The sequence below is a fragment of the Dermacentor variabilis genome, chromosome 3 (genome assembly GCF_050947875.1).
Source record: "Dermacentor variabilis isolate Ectoservices chromosome 3, ASM5094787v1, whole genome shotgun sequence".
NCBI lineage: Eukaryota > Metazoa > Arthropoda > Arachnida > Ixodida > Ixodidae > Dermacentor > Dermacentor variabilis.
Window position 1 is genome coordinate 99,320,652 of NC_134570.1, and position 18,004 is coordinate 99,338,655.

The 18,004-nt window shown below is 46.7% G+C and overlaps 1 protein-coding gene across 3 annotated transcripts; it reads left to right on the forward strand.

Moving 5' to 3' along the window:
- The first annotated feature begins 3,670 nt into the window (after nt 1–3,670).
- Nucleotides 3,671–17,508, forward strand: LOC142576100 (RUS family member 1). 3 transcript variants are annotated; one of them, XM_075686044.1, is made up of 8 exons: nt 3,671–4,156; nt 4,408–4,485; nt 4,613–4,727; nt 6,672–6,717; nt 7,015–7,047; nt 7,293–7,398; nt 8,460–8,632; nt 16,133–17,508. In XM_075686044.1, the coding sequence occupies exons 1-8, from the start codon at nt 4,019–4,021 to the stop codon at nt 16,836–16,838; spliced, it is 1,395 nt and encodes a 464-aa protein (XP_075542159.1). In that variant the 5' UTR covers nt 3,671–4,018; the 3' UTR covers nt 16,839–17,508. The 3 variants fall into 3 exon arrangements, with proteins under 3 accessions (XP_075542159.1, XP_075542160.1, XP_075542161.1); XM_075686045.1 differs by lacking the exon at nt 6,672–6,717 and having other exon boundaries at nt 4,019–4,156; XM_075686046.1 differs by lacking the exons at nt 3,671–4,156; nt 6,672–6,717 and adding an exon at nt 4,188–4,304.
- Nucleotides 17,509–18,004: the final 496 nt, after the last annotated feature.

The following is an 18,004-nucleotide window of genomic DNA, read 5'->3' on the forward strand; positions in this document are numbered from 1 at the left end:
TCATTTTTCGCGCTCCTCTTTCTTTCCTAGTATTTTTCGTTCTGCCTTTCTCTTTATCGTTCTTGTAGATATTTTGGCTATTGAGTCGCTTCTTTTAACCACAAATTTCTTGCTTTTGCGTGCCTGGTGTCTTTGTTCCGCGTGTCACGATGGCGCGAGACGCGCGCTTGAAAGCAAGCACGCGAAAAGCAGTCAGCAAAAAGACACGCGCATGCAATAAGATGAGCGCTACATCGTCGACAACTACAGCTTCGGTGATGCCGCAAGCTGCTGTGCCCTTGGTGGATGCGGTCGGACTGAGCTCGCCAACAACAGCTTCGCCGGAGGACGCGGCTGAACAAACCCCATCGACGCTAGCTTCGCCGGTGGACGCGGCTGGACAGTGCCGATCGGTGTCAACTTCGGTGTTACCGCAAGTCTCTGCAGTGCCGGTGGATGCGCCTGGACTAAGCCCGTCGAAAATACCAACTTTTGAGACGCTGCAAGTCGCTGCGGATTCCGTGTCGTCGGAAGCGGCCGAGCTGGCTGACCGAAGCCTAACGTCGACTTCGGCGTTTCCGCACGCCGCTTCGGTGCCGACGGACGCGGCTGAACCGAGCTCGCGTGCTCAACGCTTCGACATGGTGTTTTTCACGGAGGCGAAGTGCGCGGGGCGCGAAAAAATACGCAGACAACATTAAAACTTCATTGGCAAAGAATTCCGCGACTTTCCGCAAATTCGAGCTAATGAACGTCGGCACAGGAAGTGAAGATGACGATCGCGGCACAGAGTACATCATCATTCATCTCTGTGTGCTAAAGAAGCTGTTTGCGTCCTCAAGCTGCAGCAAATGTGGGATGGCCACTCTCCAACTCGCAAAGTGCAGTGAGAGAGAGCAGTGAGAGAACCAGCAGAGCTGTTGCAGCACAGCTTGGTTACAGTCCTGGGAGCTACCTCATTCGTAGGAGCCTTGAAAAAGATAAACAGAGGCTCTGCAGGTCTGATAAAAGTCACACCAATGCTGAAAAGATGAAGAAGAGGATGGCCAAGAAGCACATGCCTGACAGAACCCAGCACTACTGCCCAGGACTTTTGTGAATGTGTGGCAGATTCAAAGAAAATAGCAAGTGACTTTCTGAGCTTTTTTTTTGTCAAGTGCCAATGCAATACAGAAGTTTTCACAATCTTTACATGAACAGATTTCTGTGAGTTTGGTGTTATTGTGTTCAGTAATGACTGGGCTGCATGCTAAAGCATTAAATTTTTCCATGTGATAGGTAAACAAAAGTGGTAGAGTCAGCAAAACTTTGAATGCAATTTTCTCAGCTTTGCTTTTTCGATCAAATGCCTTTGCCTTACAGAACTTTTCATAATGTTTGCATCAACTGATTTTATTGAATTAGGTATCATTTTTTTCAGTAAGACCTCAGCTACATCCTAAAGCTTTCCATTTTTCATTAAACCCAATAGACTAGCAATTAAGTCAGATGTAAGCTAATTACTCCCACATTGTTTTTTTCTTCCTACTTTGTTATTCATTCATGACCTATATGACGACTTTTTAAAAATTTCTTTAGCTTTAGGATGTGCAGTGGGCCCTTGAAAATGACAGCTATTCTTTAAAACTAGTTTTTTTAATTAAGAAATTATCATAATGGCCCGTAAGAAAAGACCTATGTGGGATAAATTATTTTGCAATATCTTCATTTCTAGATGAGATATATAAAATATGAATATATATTTGGGATCAGCATTCAAAGATATATCTGCATGCCAATTTTCAGAAAGATATGTTAAGAAATAAAAAAAAAGTTTTCAAGACCCTCATCCCTCCTTAAAAGTGCTAGGAGCAAATCAAATTGAATACGGAATACTGTTTTAATGTGTGCCTATTTTTGCGAGGTAGTGCAGTGAAAAATCGTGCACATGCATGCCGATAAGACAATTTACTGTGCCAATTCAACCACGCAGCGTGTTTTCTAAAATGTTTATTTTTTCTTTGAGTCTAGGTTCTGATAGTGTAGTTGGAGGTTCAGCATGGTTACCGGGAAGGTTAGTTTTAAAGCAGAACTTACTTGGGAAGCCTGTGGCAGGTTTGGTTGGTGGTGGTTGGAGTGTAGAGAAGACTGTGTTAGTGGCAAGGGAGAGAGAAAACATTAAATGACCTTGCTGAGGTCGAGGAAGACTAGCCACCGGAGCCCCTTCCTCGGGTGTGGGCAGGCCGCGAGTCTTGGCGTCGGCCAGCCGGAAAGGAGCTGCATAAAGAGTGGTTGGCAGCGAAACAGTGAACGGTAAGTCTATTGGCCTGGTGCAAGCGATGACTCCATTGACCTTCGGAGGCAGAGGGGAGACTATGTGAAAGCTTCGATTACACTAATTCCTGCAATATTTGGTATTTCAGAAGATCAGCGTTTTTCGGCTCTTGGGCACTTGTCTCTGCGGCGAGCGTCGGCGTTGTACCCCGAAGGATGAAAGCGAACGCGGAGCTTAGCGGGAGATGAAAGACGGCGATAGCGAGGAGGAGGGTGCAGCGGAACAATGAGGTGGAAAGCGTGAGAAAAGTGTAGAGCCATGTCGAGCCACGCAATAAGGCGTGTGCGGAGACGATGGCTACGAGATGGCGCCAGAGTAGCGAGCGTCGTGTGTAATGTACACCCTTTGAGGTGTGTATTTGCCACACAACGATAATCGTCGTCCGCCTTGCGTTTCCTTGAAAACGGTGCGCTCGCTACTTTCCTGTTGAGAATGCTCTGTCATGCTGATAACGCGCATGCCGTTCGCGACTTAAATGTACCGGACTCGCAGCGCTAAAGAAGGGAAATGCGGACAAGACAGATGACGGTTATTGTGTGGCAAGATACGACCCAAAGGGTGTAAATTTGAGTGCGGAAACAAAGCACTGCATGAGTGGAGATCTGTCTGTGGCGGCTGCTGTGGATCGCGTCCACGCGCTACCTCGCGATCTCCCGATTAGCAAGGCAGCCGCGCCAGCTATGTCGCGAAATGAAAGCACGTATAGAGCTGCTGTCGTAATCGTCGGTGAAATTTTGTGTGTTCCCCATTTTCAGCCCGCACAAGAGTTCGCCAGGCTCGTTTTCCACTTGAGTAAGTGTAACAGCTGTGGATGAATGGATGGAATAACTTTAATGAAAGGTCCTGCGAGCTACGGGGCGCTATGTCACACGTTCATTTGCGATTGTGATCGAGACCGATCCGGATCGAAATTCTCGGCCGCGATTGGCGCCCTCGTGCACCTTTATCTTTTGAGAGCGCGCTCTGGACAAATGCAGCCGAACGACGAACCACTTTAGCAGCATTATTCCGGATTCATTAACATATGAGAGTGCTTATTGTCATGACAAAGCTTAGTTACAGTCACAGAGTTAATATAACCAAAACTAACCCTATGGTTACATTGTTAAACGACCTTTGAAGCTTCGCAGGAGCCAGCATACCTCAAAAATGCCACGTCGAATGTGCCACAGGGCACTATGCTGCGTTGATTAATGCTGGCCGAGTATATTAGGTTCAAGCAAACGAAAAATAAGGAATTATATGTCGGGTAATTTTTCAATAGTAGTTAAGACAAAGGGTGAAATTTATGAGACATGTCAGAAATGTACTCATTAATGTACTTGTGGCCTCCAAGCTTCTCGCCGCAACTTTACCGCACAGGTTTCGGAAGCCATGTGCTGTTCTTATGTTTTGCTGTGGCTCTTGCTTGTTTGGAACTAACGGAACCATGCAGCAGCTGTGTTCCTAGCGCTGACGCGTTCTGTTTCGCTTACCCTCTCTGTTAACGGATTTCGACTACATTCATGCTGTCGGCATAATGTGCAAAATGGCGAAGGCTTTGATCGCAGCTGTCAATAATTCGAGTGGCCACTAGCAGCCGTCGCTCTGACTCGCTCGCTTTGGTGGCTTTGGTTTGTTTGCACTGTGCGACAGCCGCTGAAACTGCTGAAACCGTAACGTGGCACGCCGGTTGATTTCCCTCCAGTTAAAAACTGCGTCGACACTGGTTGTTCTCGCACTACCATGACTGGGAAACTGCTAGCACGGGAAACCTGCGGGTCCGAGATTCAGCAATCTTACGTCAAGTTCGAGAGCAGCGATAAGTTGTACGTCGTGAAGCGGTGGACTCGCAAGTGGTCATCGCTGAGAGCGTTTTTCAGCGTGAGTGATCACCCTTTTCTGCGCGTGCGCCCATCGTTATCGTTCCAGACGTATCGCCGCTAGATTTTCACGGCCGATCGTGGTTATGTTTATCTCTCACGTTGGTCACCGCGCACATGCATGACGCGCCAACTGAATTTGCCTTTCGGTGAGAGTGAAAGCTTTGCCGGTATGCGCGCAGTGTAGTGCTGAAAATGAGTGCGTCAGTGTAGCGTGAGTAACCAGTTGTAACCATTTTTATCACGTTGCAGGAAGTATTTCTCCCTGTTGGATATCCGGACAGCGTGAGCCGTGATTACGCACAGTACCAGATATGGGACAGCATCCAAGTAAGTTTTGTCATGCGAATTTTGAGACTCCGCCTCTTCCGCGTGCTGACCGTTTAATTTCGCACGTTCATTCCCAGCTTGCAGAACTTCACACCCTTTTTCAATTGGCATTGGCTTATTTGTGTAGGCGTTCGCCAGCAGTATTACGGGAACGCTCGCTACCCAGTCCGTGCTCGCGGGCGTTGGAGTTGGGGACCAAGGTGCATCTTTGTTAGCTGCAACAACCACTTGGATACTCAAAGGTGAGCGCGCACTGATATAGTGAAAAGCACAGCGTCAGTTTTGTCCTACCGCTGGCCAAAGTGAAAAGAACGTAGGCTTAATTGTACACTGCGGCCGTTGGATACACGAAAAAATAATTACTTTGGCAGCGCTGTCAATCAGTACAAAATTCACCAGTTCATTATCTGCCGTTGCATTTGGCTACTGTGTACGAAGTTCAAAAATTGGGGTGTGTTGTTAATGTGACTTAATTTTATACTGCTGATATGCAAAGATGATTCTTTAGAAAGGTTTACGTTAGATGGTTGAATTCAAAACAGAGCTCTTTAATCTGGCTTCTCATGCGGACAATGTGGCGACACGTACAAGGATGGGATCGCGCAGCAGTTGTAACCATTGCAACCACTGCAGTGGTCTGAGCGTTACACTTACGGAACTGACTGGAAGTGGCCTATTGAAAAGAGGTTCATTTAGTATGTAGCATGCCATGATGAGACAGTACAATGACTATTTGTACAATGCAAGCTGTTTCATAGTGAGATATTGTCATGGTGCAAAGACTGATACGACTTTAGTTGCTGTGAGCTGCAGGAACGGCTCTGGTTGCAAGATCCATTTTACAACTAATTCCATATTGTCATCACTGTGGCAGAGCCTGTCAGTTGCTGCGGTTCCTTTTGGGTAATAAGTGGCAGTTATTTTTACAAAACACCCTGGCCACAGGATAGAGTTCTGGCTTGCCTCTTGTGGGTTTCAAGAAACCTTGCCAAGTAGGTGGATGTTCATACTTCACAAAACAAAAGGAGTGCTTTAAAAAAAGATGAGGATGCCGAGAGGTACATTTACACACGAGCACTGACACTCACTAGGAGGTTATTAGTAAGCACACAAATTGTATACAAACACTGGACTACTTGGCAAAGAGGTTTTACCCGGCTGGCTTTGTCGTGCATGCATGGCTTTTAATCTTCTTCTTAAGAGTTGGCGCCCATGTGTGAACCCACCTTTCTCTGTCCTTGTTTTTGTTTGTGCCGTTTTTTTGTCAAGTTTGCATGTTTGCTTGATATGACAGCGAGGAATAAACATCTAATGATATGTTGTATCTTCGCCACAAACGGATCAGAAACACCAGTACACTCACAGTGTTTCAGTAGCTGTGATGTTCTGCTTCCAAGTATGAGGTTGTATGTTCACTCTTGCCCACCTTAGTTGCATTCTGATTTGGGCAGAAAGCAAAAGTATGCATCATGCTCGGGATTTGCAGTGGTGCCATGTTTTCTTCTGTTGTGAGGGGAAGAGCACGGTTTTCGTTGAAGGTGCAGGACAACCATCCCTTGCCACTCAATGGGGCTAGGATGGTGGCGATTGGGGGAAGGAGGGCACAGCAGTAAATATGGAGGAGGGGGGAGGGGGTCTGCTCGCCACCCTTGTATGGTTGCACGTAACCCTCGGGTGGTCAGAATTAATTTGTAGCCCTCCACTGTGGTCTCTCGTAGCCCCGATGTGTATTTAGATGTTAAATTCGGTCGGTGAGTCAAAAACAAAACCTGCAGTGTGCTTAACTCACTTTTAGGGGATCGCCACTCTGCCTGCACCCTTTAACAACCTACATTTGGAGATAAAAAAAAACAACTAGGTCAAAAAATATTGCTGTTTGAATTCTGCAGCACTGCTACTCTTTTATCATTTAAAAGATATGGCACAACTACAAGATATATACATTTTTTAATTCGTTAATGAGTCTTGTGTACTTCTGAGATGTTTCATAGTGCTTCGAGTTGATGGGTTTCAGTTTGCACCCTGCTGCTGTTGTGCTGGGAACAATGTTGTTTTAATTTTATTTAGTTTATGTTAAAGTATTCTTGATGCGTGTCAATTTTACTGGCCCAATATAGTTTTTCTAGCTGCTGTTTTGGTGGCTTGGAGAAATATATGGCTGCGCTAATCTCTTGCTCATCTTTTAGATGGCACAGGCATGACGGGGCGGATCCTTTTTGCCTGGTTTCAAGGGTATGTTGTCGCATACTGTTGACCACAAAATGTACGGGACACGGGTCACTCAACAAACATGAATTTCTCCTATGTTAAAAAGCATGGTGCTTCTAATTTTATAGATCACTGGCTCAGTCGTAAGGACTGCTACAGATTGAAGCATCACATTCGAGCCTATGCACCAGGATTAGTGGGAATTCGGCTTTTTCACAGATCCTGTGTCCCGCAAGTTTTTGTGGCCGTCTCTACATTGATTCCTTAGCAAGTGTTTCTTTTGTCGGTTCATTTACATTATTCTATCCATTTTCTTCATAGCTCAAACCTTGACTATGACTCCAAGAAGTGGAGGTGAGTGCTTTATAGCAATCCTCTCCTGTTGTAATTATGTTATTTGCATTTGGTGTCTTTATCTTGACACCCTTTGTAAGATGAGCAGTATTGAACCTTGTCATTAGAGAATGGCGAATGTGGTAAGAGAATTTTCGTTGTCTTGTACCATAAGAAATGTTGTTACCATTGCTGCCATTTTTATTTGGCTCCTGTGGATTGCCTAGGAACTGATAATGCATTGTTTGCGATTGTCTTGTTTGTAGGCTGTTTGCTGACATACTGAACGACGTCGCCATATTCCTGGAGCTCATGTGCCAGTATTTCAAGGGATACGTGACTGTAGTGCTTTGTGTATCCAGCATTGCAAAGGTATGTCCCGTAGTGCATAGCCACGAAAAATCTTGGTACACTCCCTTTGAAAAACTTTGGTGTATCATATTGCCAGCACAGCTGCTTGTCATGCATCATGGCTGTTAAAAAGAGGCTTGAGTTGTACTAATGTTGGGCCAAGCGTGGTAGAATTGTTGCATTAGAGAAATTTGAATTTAAATGATACTCACTTGAAATCTTGGCCTTTTTGTTGTTAATGAGCCTCCTCATTAACTAAACCTTGTAATATATGTACTGGCAATAATTTACCATGATGCAGTTGTTTCTACGAACCAGTTTTGGTACTCGGGTAGTGAATGCGTCGGGATGTCGTGGTACCCTGTCTCGCTGCGTTCCTGTAATCGCCATGACTGCTGCACATGCAGCCAGAGGAAATATGCACAGATGTCTTATTCATTATGAGAAACGTCATACCTATCATCATTTCTATACGAAGTCGCCATATTTTGGTTTGTGTCGTGACATTCCAATAATGTTGACGTCAGCTCTGGCATATTGAGATACATTTCGTATCAAATTAATATATCTGTGCATTAAACCAAGGTAAGCCTGTTCCCACTTCTATGCACATATCGGAGGTTGATGCCTTCTCGCTTTCCATGACACTCGCATCTTTCATCTCTCGTACGTTCTGCAAGTTAGATGGCTGAACATAAAGGCGCTAAAGCCATGATTTTAGGGGGGCCTAAAGAAAGAAAAACGGGGAACGGGGTACATATTGTTACGGGCATGTTGCAAGTATAAAAAAAACTATATTTACAATATATATATATATACTACAGGATGAGTCGGAATAGTTAAGATGGCTGCCCACCAACAACACGCAGCAGCCAGTGTCTCCGACCTTCTTCTTCTTCCTCTCTCTTCTTTCATCCTTCCATAACAATATCTTCAAAATAGGTCAAGCCACGATTGCAGAGATGCTATGATCGGAAGCTGTTCGCTTTGCAAGACGTGCATCTTGTGCACATCTGAGGATTTGTGAACAGTGCACTGTAGGGTACCATTCTGTATGGTTTTGTTCTGTTCTCTGCGTCCAGTCAATTGTGGGTGTAGCTGGAGGAGCAACTCGAGCGGCACTCACTCAGCACCAGGCTCGCAGCAACAACATGGCCGACGTGAGTGCCAAGGATGGCAGCCAGGAGACCCTGGTCAACCTTGCGGCTTTCCTCTTCAGCCTCCTCCTGCTTAGGATTGTTGCTGGGAATCCATGGTTCGTATGAGTGCTGAGTTGCCTCTTCACTCCACGTAGTTTTTGTGGGCTAGTCCACTATCGAACAACACTAAACGCGAATCCATTGAAAGCCGACAGGAACCCTGTGTTGGCGAGTAGAATTCTTTGGGAACGCTGTGCAAGTCAACGCAAACCAAAGTTCAAAACTAGCCTTGCCCACTCGCTAAGCTGTTATTCAAGCAGCGCCCTGATATGTTTTAAAGGGACACTAGAGAGAGATAATTAGAGCTGTGTTAAGTAAATTTCCTCTCTACATTAGCAAAAAAAATGTCATTGCCATGAGAAGAGTTCTGCTAAACCAGAAAGGTGCAAAAAAAAATTGTGAGCCAGTCCACTCTGTGAAGGTGGAAGACAAGTGAAACTGTTTAGCACACGGCACAGAGGTGACACAGAATTTTGAACAAAGGTACAAATACATTTATTGTCTTGATCGGTGGTCATCGTGACGAATGTTACATACACATTTATTTATAAGCATTCGCATGGACGATTGTATTGGCATTGCATTTTTTGCTTGGTTAGGGGGGGTATGAGCCATTTCTGATGATGATGATAGTTTTTGTTGACACAGAATAAAAATGCACGGAAGCCTAGCCATAAACAGCTTCGCTGTGAAACAGATATGTGGCAATGCCACCTCTTGGTTACTGCACCAGCTTGCTTTCACATCATGAATTTTGACAGCACCTGCTCAGGCCCTTATTGGTAAAGATAGCTTGCACTGCATTCCAAAAAGAGCCTGTAGCGGCAGCAGCATCGGCGTCGCACGAGGGATGACGTAGACGCTCGCGTCTACACGAGGCTCGACGCGAGCGTCTACGTCATCCCTCGTGCGACGCCGATGCTGCTGCCACTACAGAGGGCTCCCCCCCTTCATCGCCCACGCAGCCGTAGTTCCAGCAGATCAAGACGCACGGGCACTCAAAATGAAACCTCAACTACAGCGCCTGGCGTTTGCTACTACCACCGCCGTTTTGGAAACGACGCTCGTCACTGTCGGCGTCCCTGCGCTTGGCAGGGAAACAGGCCGGCCGACCTCTAACGGCGACGAGTGGTCCGGCCCAACACACAAGTCGCCTTTTCTATGTGACGGACAGAGTTACGGGACAACGATTCTTAGTCGACACAGGTGCTGACGTCAGCATTCTCCCCGCCCAGCGCTCCGACCGAAAAGCGACTCCTGTGTCGTTTTTACAAGCCGTCAACGGCACCAGGATTCCAGTTTTCTCGTCACGCTCCGTCATGCTAAACCTTGGCCTTCGACGAGCATTCCGCTGGATCTTCCTGGTTGCAGACGTCCGTCATGCAGTCATTGGAGCAGACTTCTTGCATAACTACGGACTCCTTGTGGACATCCAACGACGCCGTCTCATCGACTCCGTGACCCAGCTATCCGTTCCCGGCGTCCCATCATCAGGCACATCGCCCATAGCGCCTATTTCTGCCATGTTGGACGAACCTTTCGCCGCGCTCCTACGCGATTTTCCCACTTTGACGCGCCTGCCGGACTGGACGCAACCGGTACAACATGACGTGTGCCATCACATCATCACCTCCGGCCCACCGGTCTACTTCCGACCCCGGCGTTTGTCCCCGGAGAAACTCAAGATCGCTCGCGCGGAGTTCGAACACATGCTGCAACTTGGCATCATCCGCCCTTCCTCCAGTAACTGGGCATCACCACTTCACATGGTGCCTAAGAAGACGGGAGACTGGCGCCCATGCGGTGATTACCGGGCACTAAACAACGTCACCGTTCCTGATCGCTACCCTCTACCGAACATTCAGGACTTCACGGTAGCGTTGTACGGTGCGACGATCTTTTCTAAGATCGATCTCGTTCGCGCCTACCATCAACTACCGGTCGCTGAAGAAGACATTCCCAAGACCGCCATCACCACACCCTTCGGCCTTTTCGAATTTCTCCGCATGCCTTTCGGTTTACGGAACGCGGGCCAATCCTTTCAGCGTTTCATCGATTCCGTCACCCGAGGTTTGCCTTTCGTTTTTGCATACATTGACGACCTTCTCGTCGCAAGCTCTTCGGCAGAAGAACATCTTCACCACTTGCGGTTGTTGTTTTCACGCCTTGCCAGTAAAGGAATTGTCATCAACGCCGCCAAGAGTGAATTCGGTCAACCTGAACTCGAGTTCCTCGGTCATATCGTCGACGCTAACGGCATTCGACCACTGCCTTCCAAGATTCGCGTCATCGAAAACCTTCCCCGACCGACCACACTCACCAAGCTTCGCCAATTTCTCGGTTTCGTCAATTTCTACCGCCGATTCATTCCCGAGTGCGCACGACTTATGGCTCCGCTAGACGCCCTCCTGGTAATCAAACGCAAACAAGTGCTTCAGTGGACTGAAGAGGCCACCGACGCTTTCACAAGAGTCAAGTCTGCCCTCGCCGACGCCACGCTGCTTAGACACCCAAAGCCAGACGCACCCACTGCCATCATGACCGACGCTTCAAACAACGCCGTTGGTGCCGTTCTGCAGCAATTCATCGACAATGCGTGGCATCCACTCGCTTTTTTCTCCAAGAAACTGAAGCCTGCGCAGTCCCGCTACAGCGTGTTCGGCCGTGAATTACTCGCTGTTTACCTGGCTATCAAGCATTTTCGCCATTTCCTCGAAGGCCGTGCATTCACTGTCTTGACGGACCACAAGCCCCTTGTGCACGCAATGAATCGTTCGGCGTCCTGTTACTCGCCCCGCGAGGTTCGACACCTTTCCTACATTTCCGAGTTTACAACAACGTTCCGCCACATCAAGGGCACCGACACCGTTCCAGCCGCCGTCCTCAGTCGTGTCAATGTCGTTTCCACGTTGACATCGGAACCTTTCATCATCGAGGCCGACTTACTCGCCAGTCAACAGCGTGACGACACTGAACTTCGTACACTCCAGAATTCTTCAACGTCCCTGAAATTGGAAGACGTCGTTGTGACCCCAGATGGTACATCCGTCGTCTGCGACACTTCTAACGACACACCTAGACCATACATTCCGGCATCCCTTCGCAGACGTCTATTCGAAACCGTGCACAACCTGTCGCACCCTGGCATACGCGCGACACAGAAGCTCCTTTCCAGTCGTTTCGTTTGGCCTCGGCTAAACGCGCAAGTTCGCGACTGGGTTCGCTGCTGTTTGTCGTGTCAACGTTCGAAGATCCAGTGTCACCCCATTCCGCCTGCCAAGTCTTTTCGTCCACCGGATGCTCGTTTTGACACCATACACCTGGACCTCGTCGGCCCTCTCCCACCCTCGAAAGGCTACTGCTACATACTGACATGCATCGACTGTTATACACGGTGGCCAGAAGCTACACCTATATCTGACATCTCAGCGCCCAATGTTGCAGCAGCTTTCATGTCTACGTGGATCGCAAGGTTCGGCTGCCCATCCACAATAATCACAGATCGCGGTCGGCAGTTTGACTCAGCACTTTTCAACGAGCTGCTCAAACTACTCGGAACGACACGTTTTCGCACAACTGCTTACCACCCTCAGTCCAATGGACTAGTTGAACGTTTTCACCGGCATCTCAAGGCCTCCCTTATGGCACATGAATCGCCGGAGAAGTGGGTCCTACATTTGCCCCTTGTCTTGGCATCAGAGCCACACTCAAGAGTGACCTAGGTTGCTCCTGTGCTCAGCTAGTCTACGGCACCCACCTACGCCTTCCGTGCGATTTCTTTGTCGCCACCCCCCAAACGCCTATGCCATCACCTGCCGACTACGTTGCCGAACTGCAAGCTTTCTTCAGCCAGATGCGCCCCGTGCCTACACGTTCACAAGAAGCAAGGTCCCCGTACGTTTCTCCCGCACTCAGCTCTGCTACCCACGTTTTCGTGCGTAACTGTGCCGTGCGGAAGCCTTTGCAACCACACTACTCCGGGTCATATTGTGTTCTAGAGCGTCGTCCGACGACGTTTGTTGTGAATGTCAACGGCCGATCAGACACAATTGCCCTGGAACGTCTCAAACCCGCCTACATAGAAGCACCCACGCCATCAGCTCCACCAGTATGCGACGCGACCCTGCTGCATCCTTCGCCGCCGCCAGTGCACGTGACACCCAAGACCAACGCCAAGACACGCCGCGTCACGTGGACTTTCCATCGTTCGTCGAACTTTCCTCCTCTCTAGGGGGGGAGCCCTCTGTAGCGGCAGCAGCATCGGCGTCGCACGAGGGATGACGTAGACGCTCGCGTCTACACGAGGCTCGAGCGGCTGGCGCTCCGGCACGGGCTAGCGTTCCGAAGGAGATCATTAAAAAAGAATGCTACGCTAAGAGACGGACTGTCGATTCTTCCTCTCCTGCGAGAAGCCAAATACTGAACTTAACGAGGGCCAAGCTTGGCAAGCTTTAGATGCGCAATGTCTTGCAATATTCCAAACACGCACACACAAAAATCTTCGAAATCCGTGACTTTCGTGACATACCAACACTGGGTATCAGCACGAAATTAACAAATAGAGCTTTTTCAATTAATTCAATCCTGACCGAAAGTCCTGGTTGGCAAATGTGCATATCTATGGCCCAAAATATTGTTATTGCAATCTTAGTTTGCCTTCGCTGGATAACTTGACTTTGACCGAACAGCGTGCACGTGCTTGATCCCTCTGGTGACCCCAATAGCGTCTGTCTTGGCAGAGCTTATGGGACAGTGAATACACTGAACACGCGTCATTTCCTATCGAAAACGTCTATTTTTGGCCTGCCCTAGGAACATGTTAAAGTGATAACTGTGGCTCGCAATGTCAGAATCTGGTATTTGCCTGATCCCAATGCACAACCGCCCCCCCTTTTTTTTTCAAGAAAATTGGGTTGATAATTGCCTGCGTGGTAAAATCGAATACGAAACGAAAACCACCATTGCGGCATTTGTATGCTTTACCACATAACAAAGATGTATTGCTGCGATGCTGGCTTAAGGGAACTAGCTACTATTGTGCAGCACGTATTATACTCACGGGCTACTTTTCTTGGCTGTGAAGCGAAAGCTACAGGGGCAGAGCTCCTGCACATGACTATTCGTACGCAATTTAGTCTGTGCGAGCTTGGCACCGGTTTCTCTGACCTTGCGCAACTTCTCTATTTAGTGACGGTAGAGACAACTAACTTGGTGTTAATAAATCGGTTCATACACATTCGATATGTACAATGTCCTGAACAGCTGTCATCGACAGCTTGCATCAAAGCCTTGAAGAAAGCGTATGATCTCTGCATTGGTGACGATCTGGACGTGCAACTGATGCTGGCGTCAGTAGAGGTGGCGCAGCAGTCAGCTTGCTCACTTGTTTGTACATGCTGATGGTTGTGTTTTTCAGGTGGGTTTGTTTAGTTTCCATGTAGATGCTGGCAAACGCGTGTTTGCTATGCTTCTGACAGTCTGTTGTTGCTGAACTTCGTCAACAGCCTCTCGGGAGAGAATACGGTGGGACAGGAAGTGACGAATGCTCGCCAGAAGACGTGGGCGCCGTATTGCTTTTGAGGAATGTGTAAAGTGTGCAATTATCTTGGGTATGTGAAAACTGTAAAGGCAAACTAAATATACAATAAAGTACCAGTAGCTGACTGGTCAATGTTGCATATTGTTTCGAATTGTCTGCTGTAAAGAAACAAAAAAATATTCGTTGAACTGTTATTTTTGTTCACATATGAAAGAAATTGTGGGACTACTTCCAGCAGCGGTGAAAGAGGCGCGCTTCGGTTTCGTAGCCTCCGCTTCATAGCCAAGAAAAGTCCGCTAGTATAGACCCTTACCAATTTTCCTTGCTGAAGAACTGCTTCAGTTTCTACTTTTATAGCATTAATGTCGTTTCTACATTAGTTTTCTACTGTGGACATAGAAAGCTAGCACACATTTGATTCTGGAGCATGTCAGAATCAAGCACATAATTTCAAATGAATCGGCAGTGTGTTTTGGCATTTTTACTTTGTCCTGTTAATTTCGACCTGCTGGATAATTAGATCGATTTCGTCGGTCCCGTCAGGGTCGAATTAATGGATGTCGACTGTAATCGACCCATTCCCGCGAAATTATTGCAGATATAATTTTCAAATATTTTATCAGCTTAAACTGATTAGTGTTTTCTTTAAGTGTTCCTTTAATCCATTGTAGTGCAGTCGCAATGCAGATAATCTTCTGTGTACCCTGCTTGATATGCAGTAGACTTTCACTAGTTCAACTGCAGCACATTCGATTTTTTTGGTTAATTTGATCCTGACTGATGGTCCATGCCAGTGCCTAAACATTTAAATGGGCCAAACATTTTTGTTATTGCAGTCTTCCAATTGGCTCTCGCCGCATAACCTTAAGCAAAACAAATATGCCTTACCCCAGTGATGTGTATTTTCGCTATGCAAGGGGACAGTGAATGCGTAAACAAACATTGTCTTCTGCCGGAAAAAAATTTTTCAGGCCAGCCCTCAGTGCACCTTCAACAGCAAATTGTATTTCATTCTGAATTATTAGTGTGCTTACCCAATTTCAATGCACTCCTGTCATTTGGATGAAAATATGTCAGAAAATTGCACCTTGCAATCGGATACAAAACCGCAAGCACCCACTATCAGAGCTGGCACCAGCACCATTGTCAGCACAAGATTGTGACAGAATGAGTTCTTGCACAGCATGGCACCAATGATGCGTTGCCTTCAGTGTGATTCTGAAAGCTCATTCACAACATGTTTGATGTGTTGCACTAGTGGCCGTAGTCTTCTCATGTTTTTGGGGTTCTAGAGAATTTTGTGCGTCGCAGGATAAACTAGTGAAGTATATAGTCTCGTTATGGGGAACCATGATTACGATTGGTGCACAGTGGCTCAATATGTTCGGAATATCAAACACGTAATGTACTGTGTGGATGACATGTGGTCCATATATAACATGCTACCTCAGAATAACATCAATGAACATTAAATTTTCATTCTGTGAAGTTAAATTCCACTGGTTTCATTTTGTCTGGTTGACAGAAGTGGAAGCATGGTACATCTTGTTAAAATGGATGCACATTTATATACTTTGTTTGGGAGCTTAATGTCATTTTTATGTTCGTTTTCTAATTTGAACCCATAAAAACTGAGTGCGCAATTTAAATGCCATGTTACAAACAGGCTGCATTAGCATCACATGTGCATTGTTTGGTATTTTTCTTTTGTTTGTTTGTTTGTGTATATATATGCGAGTATAGTTACCTTCTATTTGACTTGGCCATAGCAAGACAGGTAAAACTTGGTTCAAGTTAGCCAACATTACAGTTCAGAGGAAGCATTTAATATGTGTGATGCCTTTTGGCACATTTGCAGACAGACGAATCAAAAGGAGTTGAAATTAACCAATGTGACAACAGTGGAAGTCGGTTGTACATACTGTATGCACAGTTTGGAAGCCATGCACTTGAAGCAACTGTACTGGAACCTGCTTTTAATTTTTTGTGTCCTCTCTTGCTTCGCTCTTTCTTCTAGGTTTCTCTACAGCATATTTATTTCTTTCACACTCCTGCACATCTATGCAAACTACCGTGCTGTGTCCTGCGTCGTGATGGAGACCTTCAACCGATCTCGTTATGCCGTTGTGGTCAGGCGTTTCTTGGAAATGGCTGGAGACATTGCGCCTGTTGGCTGGGTTAATGCCCGCGAGTCGGTGTGGATTCAGTGCGGCAAACCATTTGTCAGCATCAACCTTGGTGTGCCTTTGTCCTCGATCGCACCCACTTCAAAAGAGCTTCAGTGCAGAGTTCAAGATGCTGTCGGCGATCAGAAAGCAGCACCTGCGTACCTGCTTGCAGTCGTACGAGACTCGTCGCGGCACTACAACATCAACATAGTGCTTTCCAATGAGAGCACAGTGAAAGACCAGATGGAGGCCATGTTTCATGCATTTCTGCTCGAGTCTATTCTGCTGAAGCTGAGGGTTAGCACGGACCATCCATGGGCAGCAGACATCACGGAGGTGGAGAGCACCGCAGAAGACTTTTCCAGTGACGACCACAGGTTGTGCCGGTCTTCGAGGGCCATGGTGAACAAGTGCTTTCCGCTGCTCTGGAAAGCTCTTGAAAGCTCAGAGTGGCAGATTGACCGAGCTCTTTTTGGGGCCACAGAATGGAGGGTGACTTGGTGTGAGGACGAGACGGTATCGCCAGGTGACACTTCACATTCCAAGCAGATGTGAGTGACTGGGCATAGCACCTTTCTTTTGGTTGTGGAAAGGCACGTTTCCCATTCTGGGGCATTCGTTGTGATTGACAATGTGCCGCGTGTGGGAGCTGGACCACAACGTTTTATACTGTGACCGTTTTTATAAATGCCAAGGACCATTTTACATGAACTGTTCACTATTTATCCTTTTTTTTATGTATCAAAGATGACACTATGCAGCTATGGTTTCTGCATAATTGTTACATTGGCTGAAAGCAGTGTTCAGTGAAGTTGTTCATATCACTTTGGGATAATTAGGTTTTAGATCTTGGGGGTTTTGTTGGCACCTGCCATCAATGTGGCATCAGCCGTCATTTTAGAGGCGTGTCGGAAACATGTGCTTAGCGCAGTGTTATGACTGGCAGTGTGCCATATGCTTGCTATGTGGTGTTCACACTTTTGGTACCTGCTGAGTCAGCTATGGTGTCAGCTTTGCTGCACTTGCTGTGCTGTGGGCATGCTGTTACTACTAACAGGGCCATATGTGGGTAATATAAATATGCCTGTGTGATGGCACACAAGCAAGTCAGTTGGGTAGGTGTCCTTACTTACTGTTACAGGAGTAATTAGATTTAGTTGCCCAAAGTGTCATACTTTGATCACCTGGAATCTTTATGAAATTAATAAACCTTTGTTCTAAATGGTGTGGTGTTTTGGCTAACTTTGCTTTGGCACGAAATGACTGCACGATGCACACGACCTCTGATGACAGTTGTGGTTGCCATCTGTGATTTATACCATGGCAGCGCTACAATCCTATGCCACACATATTGTCAATTTTCTTGTCTTCTGGTTCGGAGGCACTACTCTGGTAATATGTCCAAGTGCTCTGTATAGTTGTATACACCAAGATAACTCATTAAAAGCAGCACTAATGAAGATAATGTTGAAACAAAATGCAATGTACTTGTGAAGTGTATTTAGGGGGGAGCAGGCTCCGGAATAATTTCAACCACATAGGTTTCTTTAAAGCTAAATCTACAAGGGTTGAACACTGAGCTCATTAGTACATTACAAGAATACTTGGGAAGAGCGTGAGATGACTGGACAAGACCAGACTTGTGTATTCTTGTCTGGTCTTTCCAAGCAGTAGCTAAATTTAAGTTACAAGCACTTTTATATTCTGCCCTAATTGGAATG

Excerpts from the sequence above, each read along its gene's own strand:
- LOC142576100 (XM_075686044.1), top strand. The coding sequence starts at position 4,019 with ATGACTGGGAAACTGCTAGCACGGGAAACCTGCGGGTCCGAGATTCAG. Across the intron at positions 4,157-4,407 it reads CGCTGAGAGCGTTTTTCAGC|GAAGTATTTCTCCCTGTTGG; the intron begins GTGAGTGATCAC and ends ATCACGTTGCAG. Across the intron at positions 4,728-6,671 it reads AACCACTTGGATACTCAAAG|ATGGCACAGGCATGACGGGG; the intron begins GTGAGCGCGCAC and ends CTCATCTTTTAG.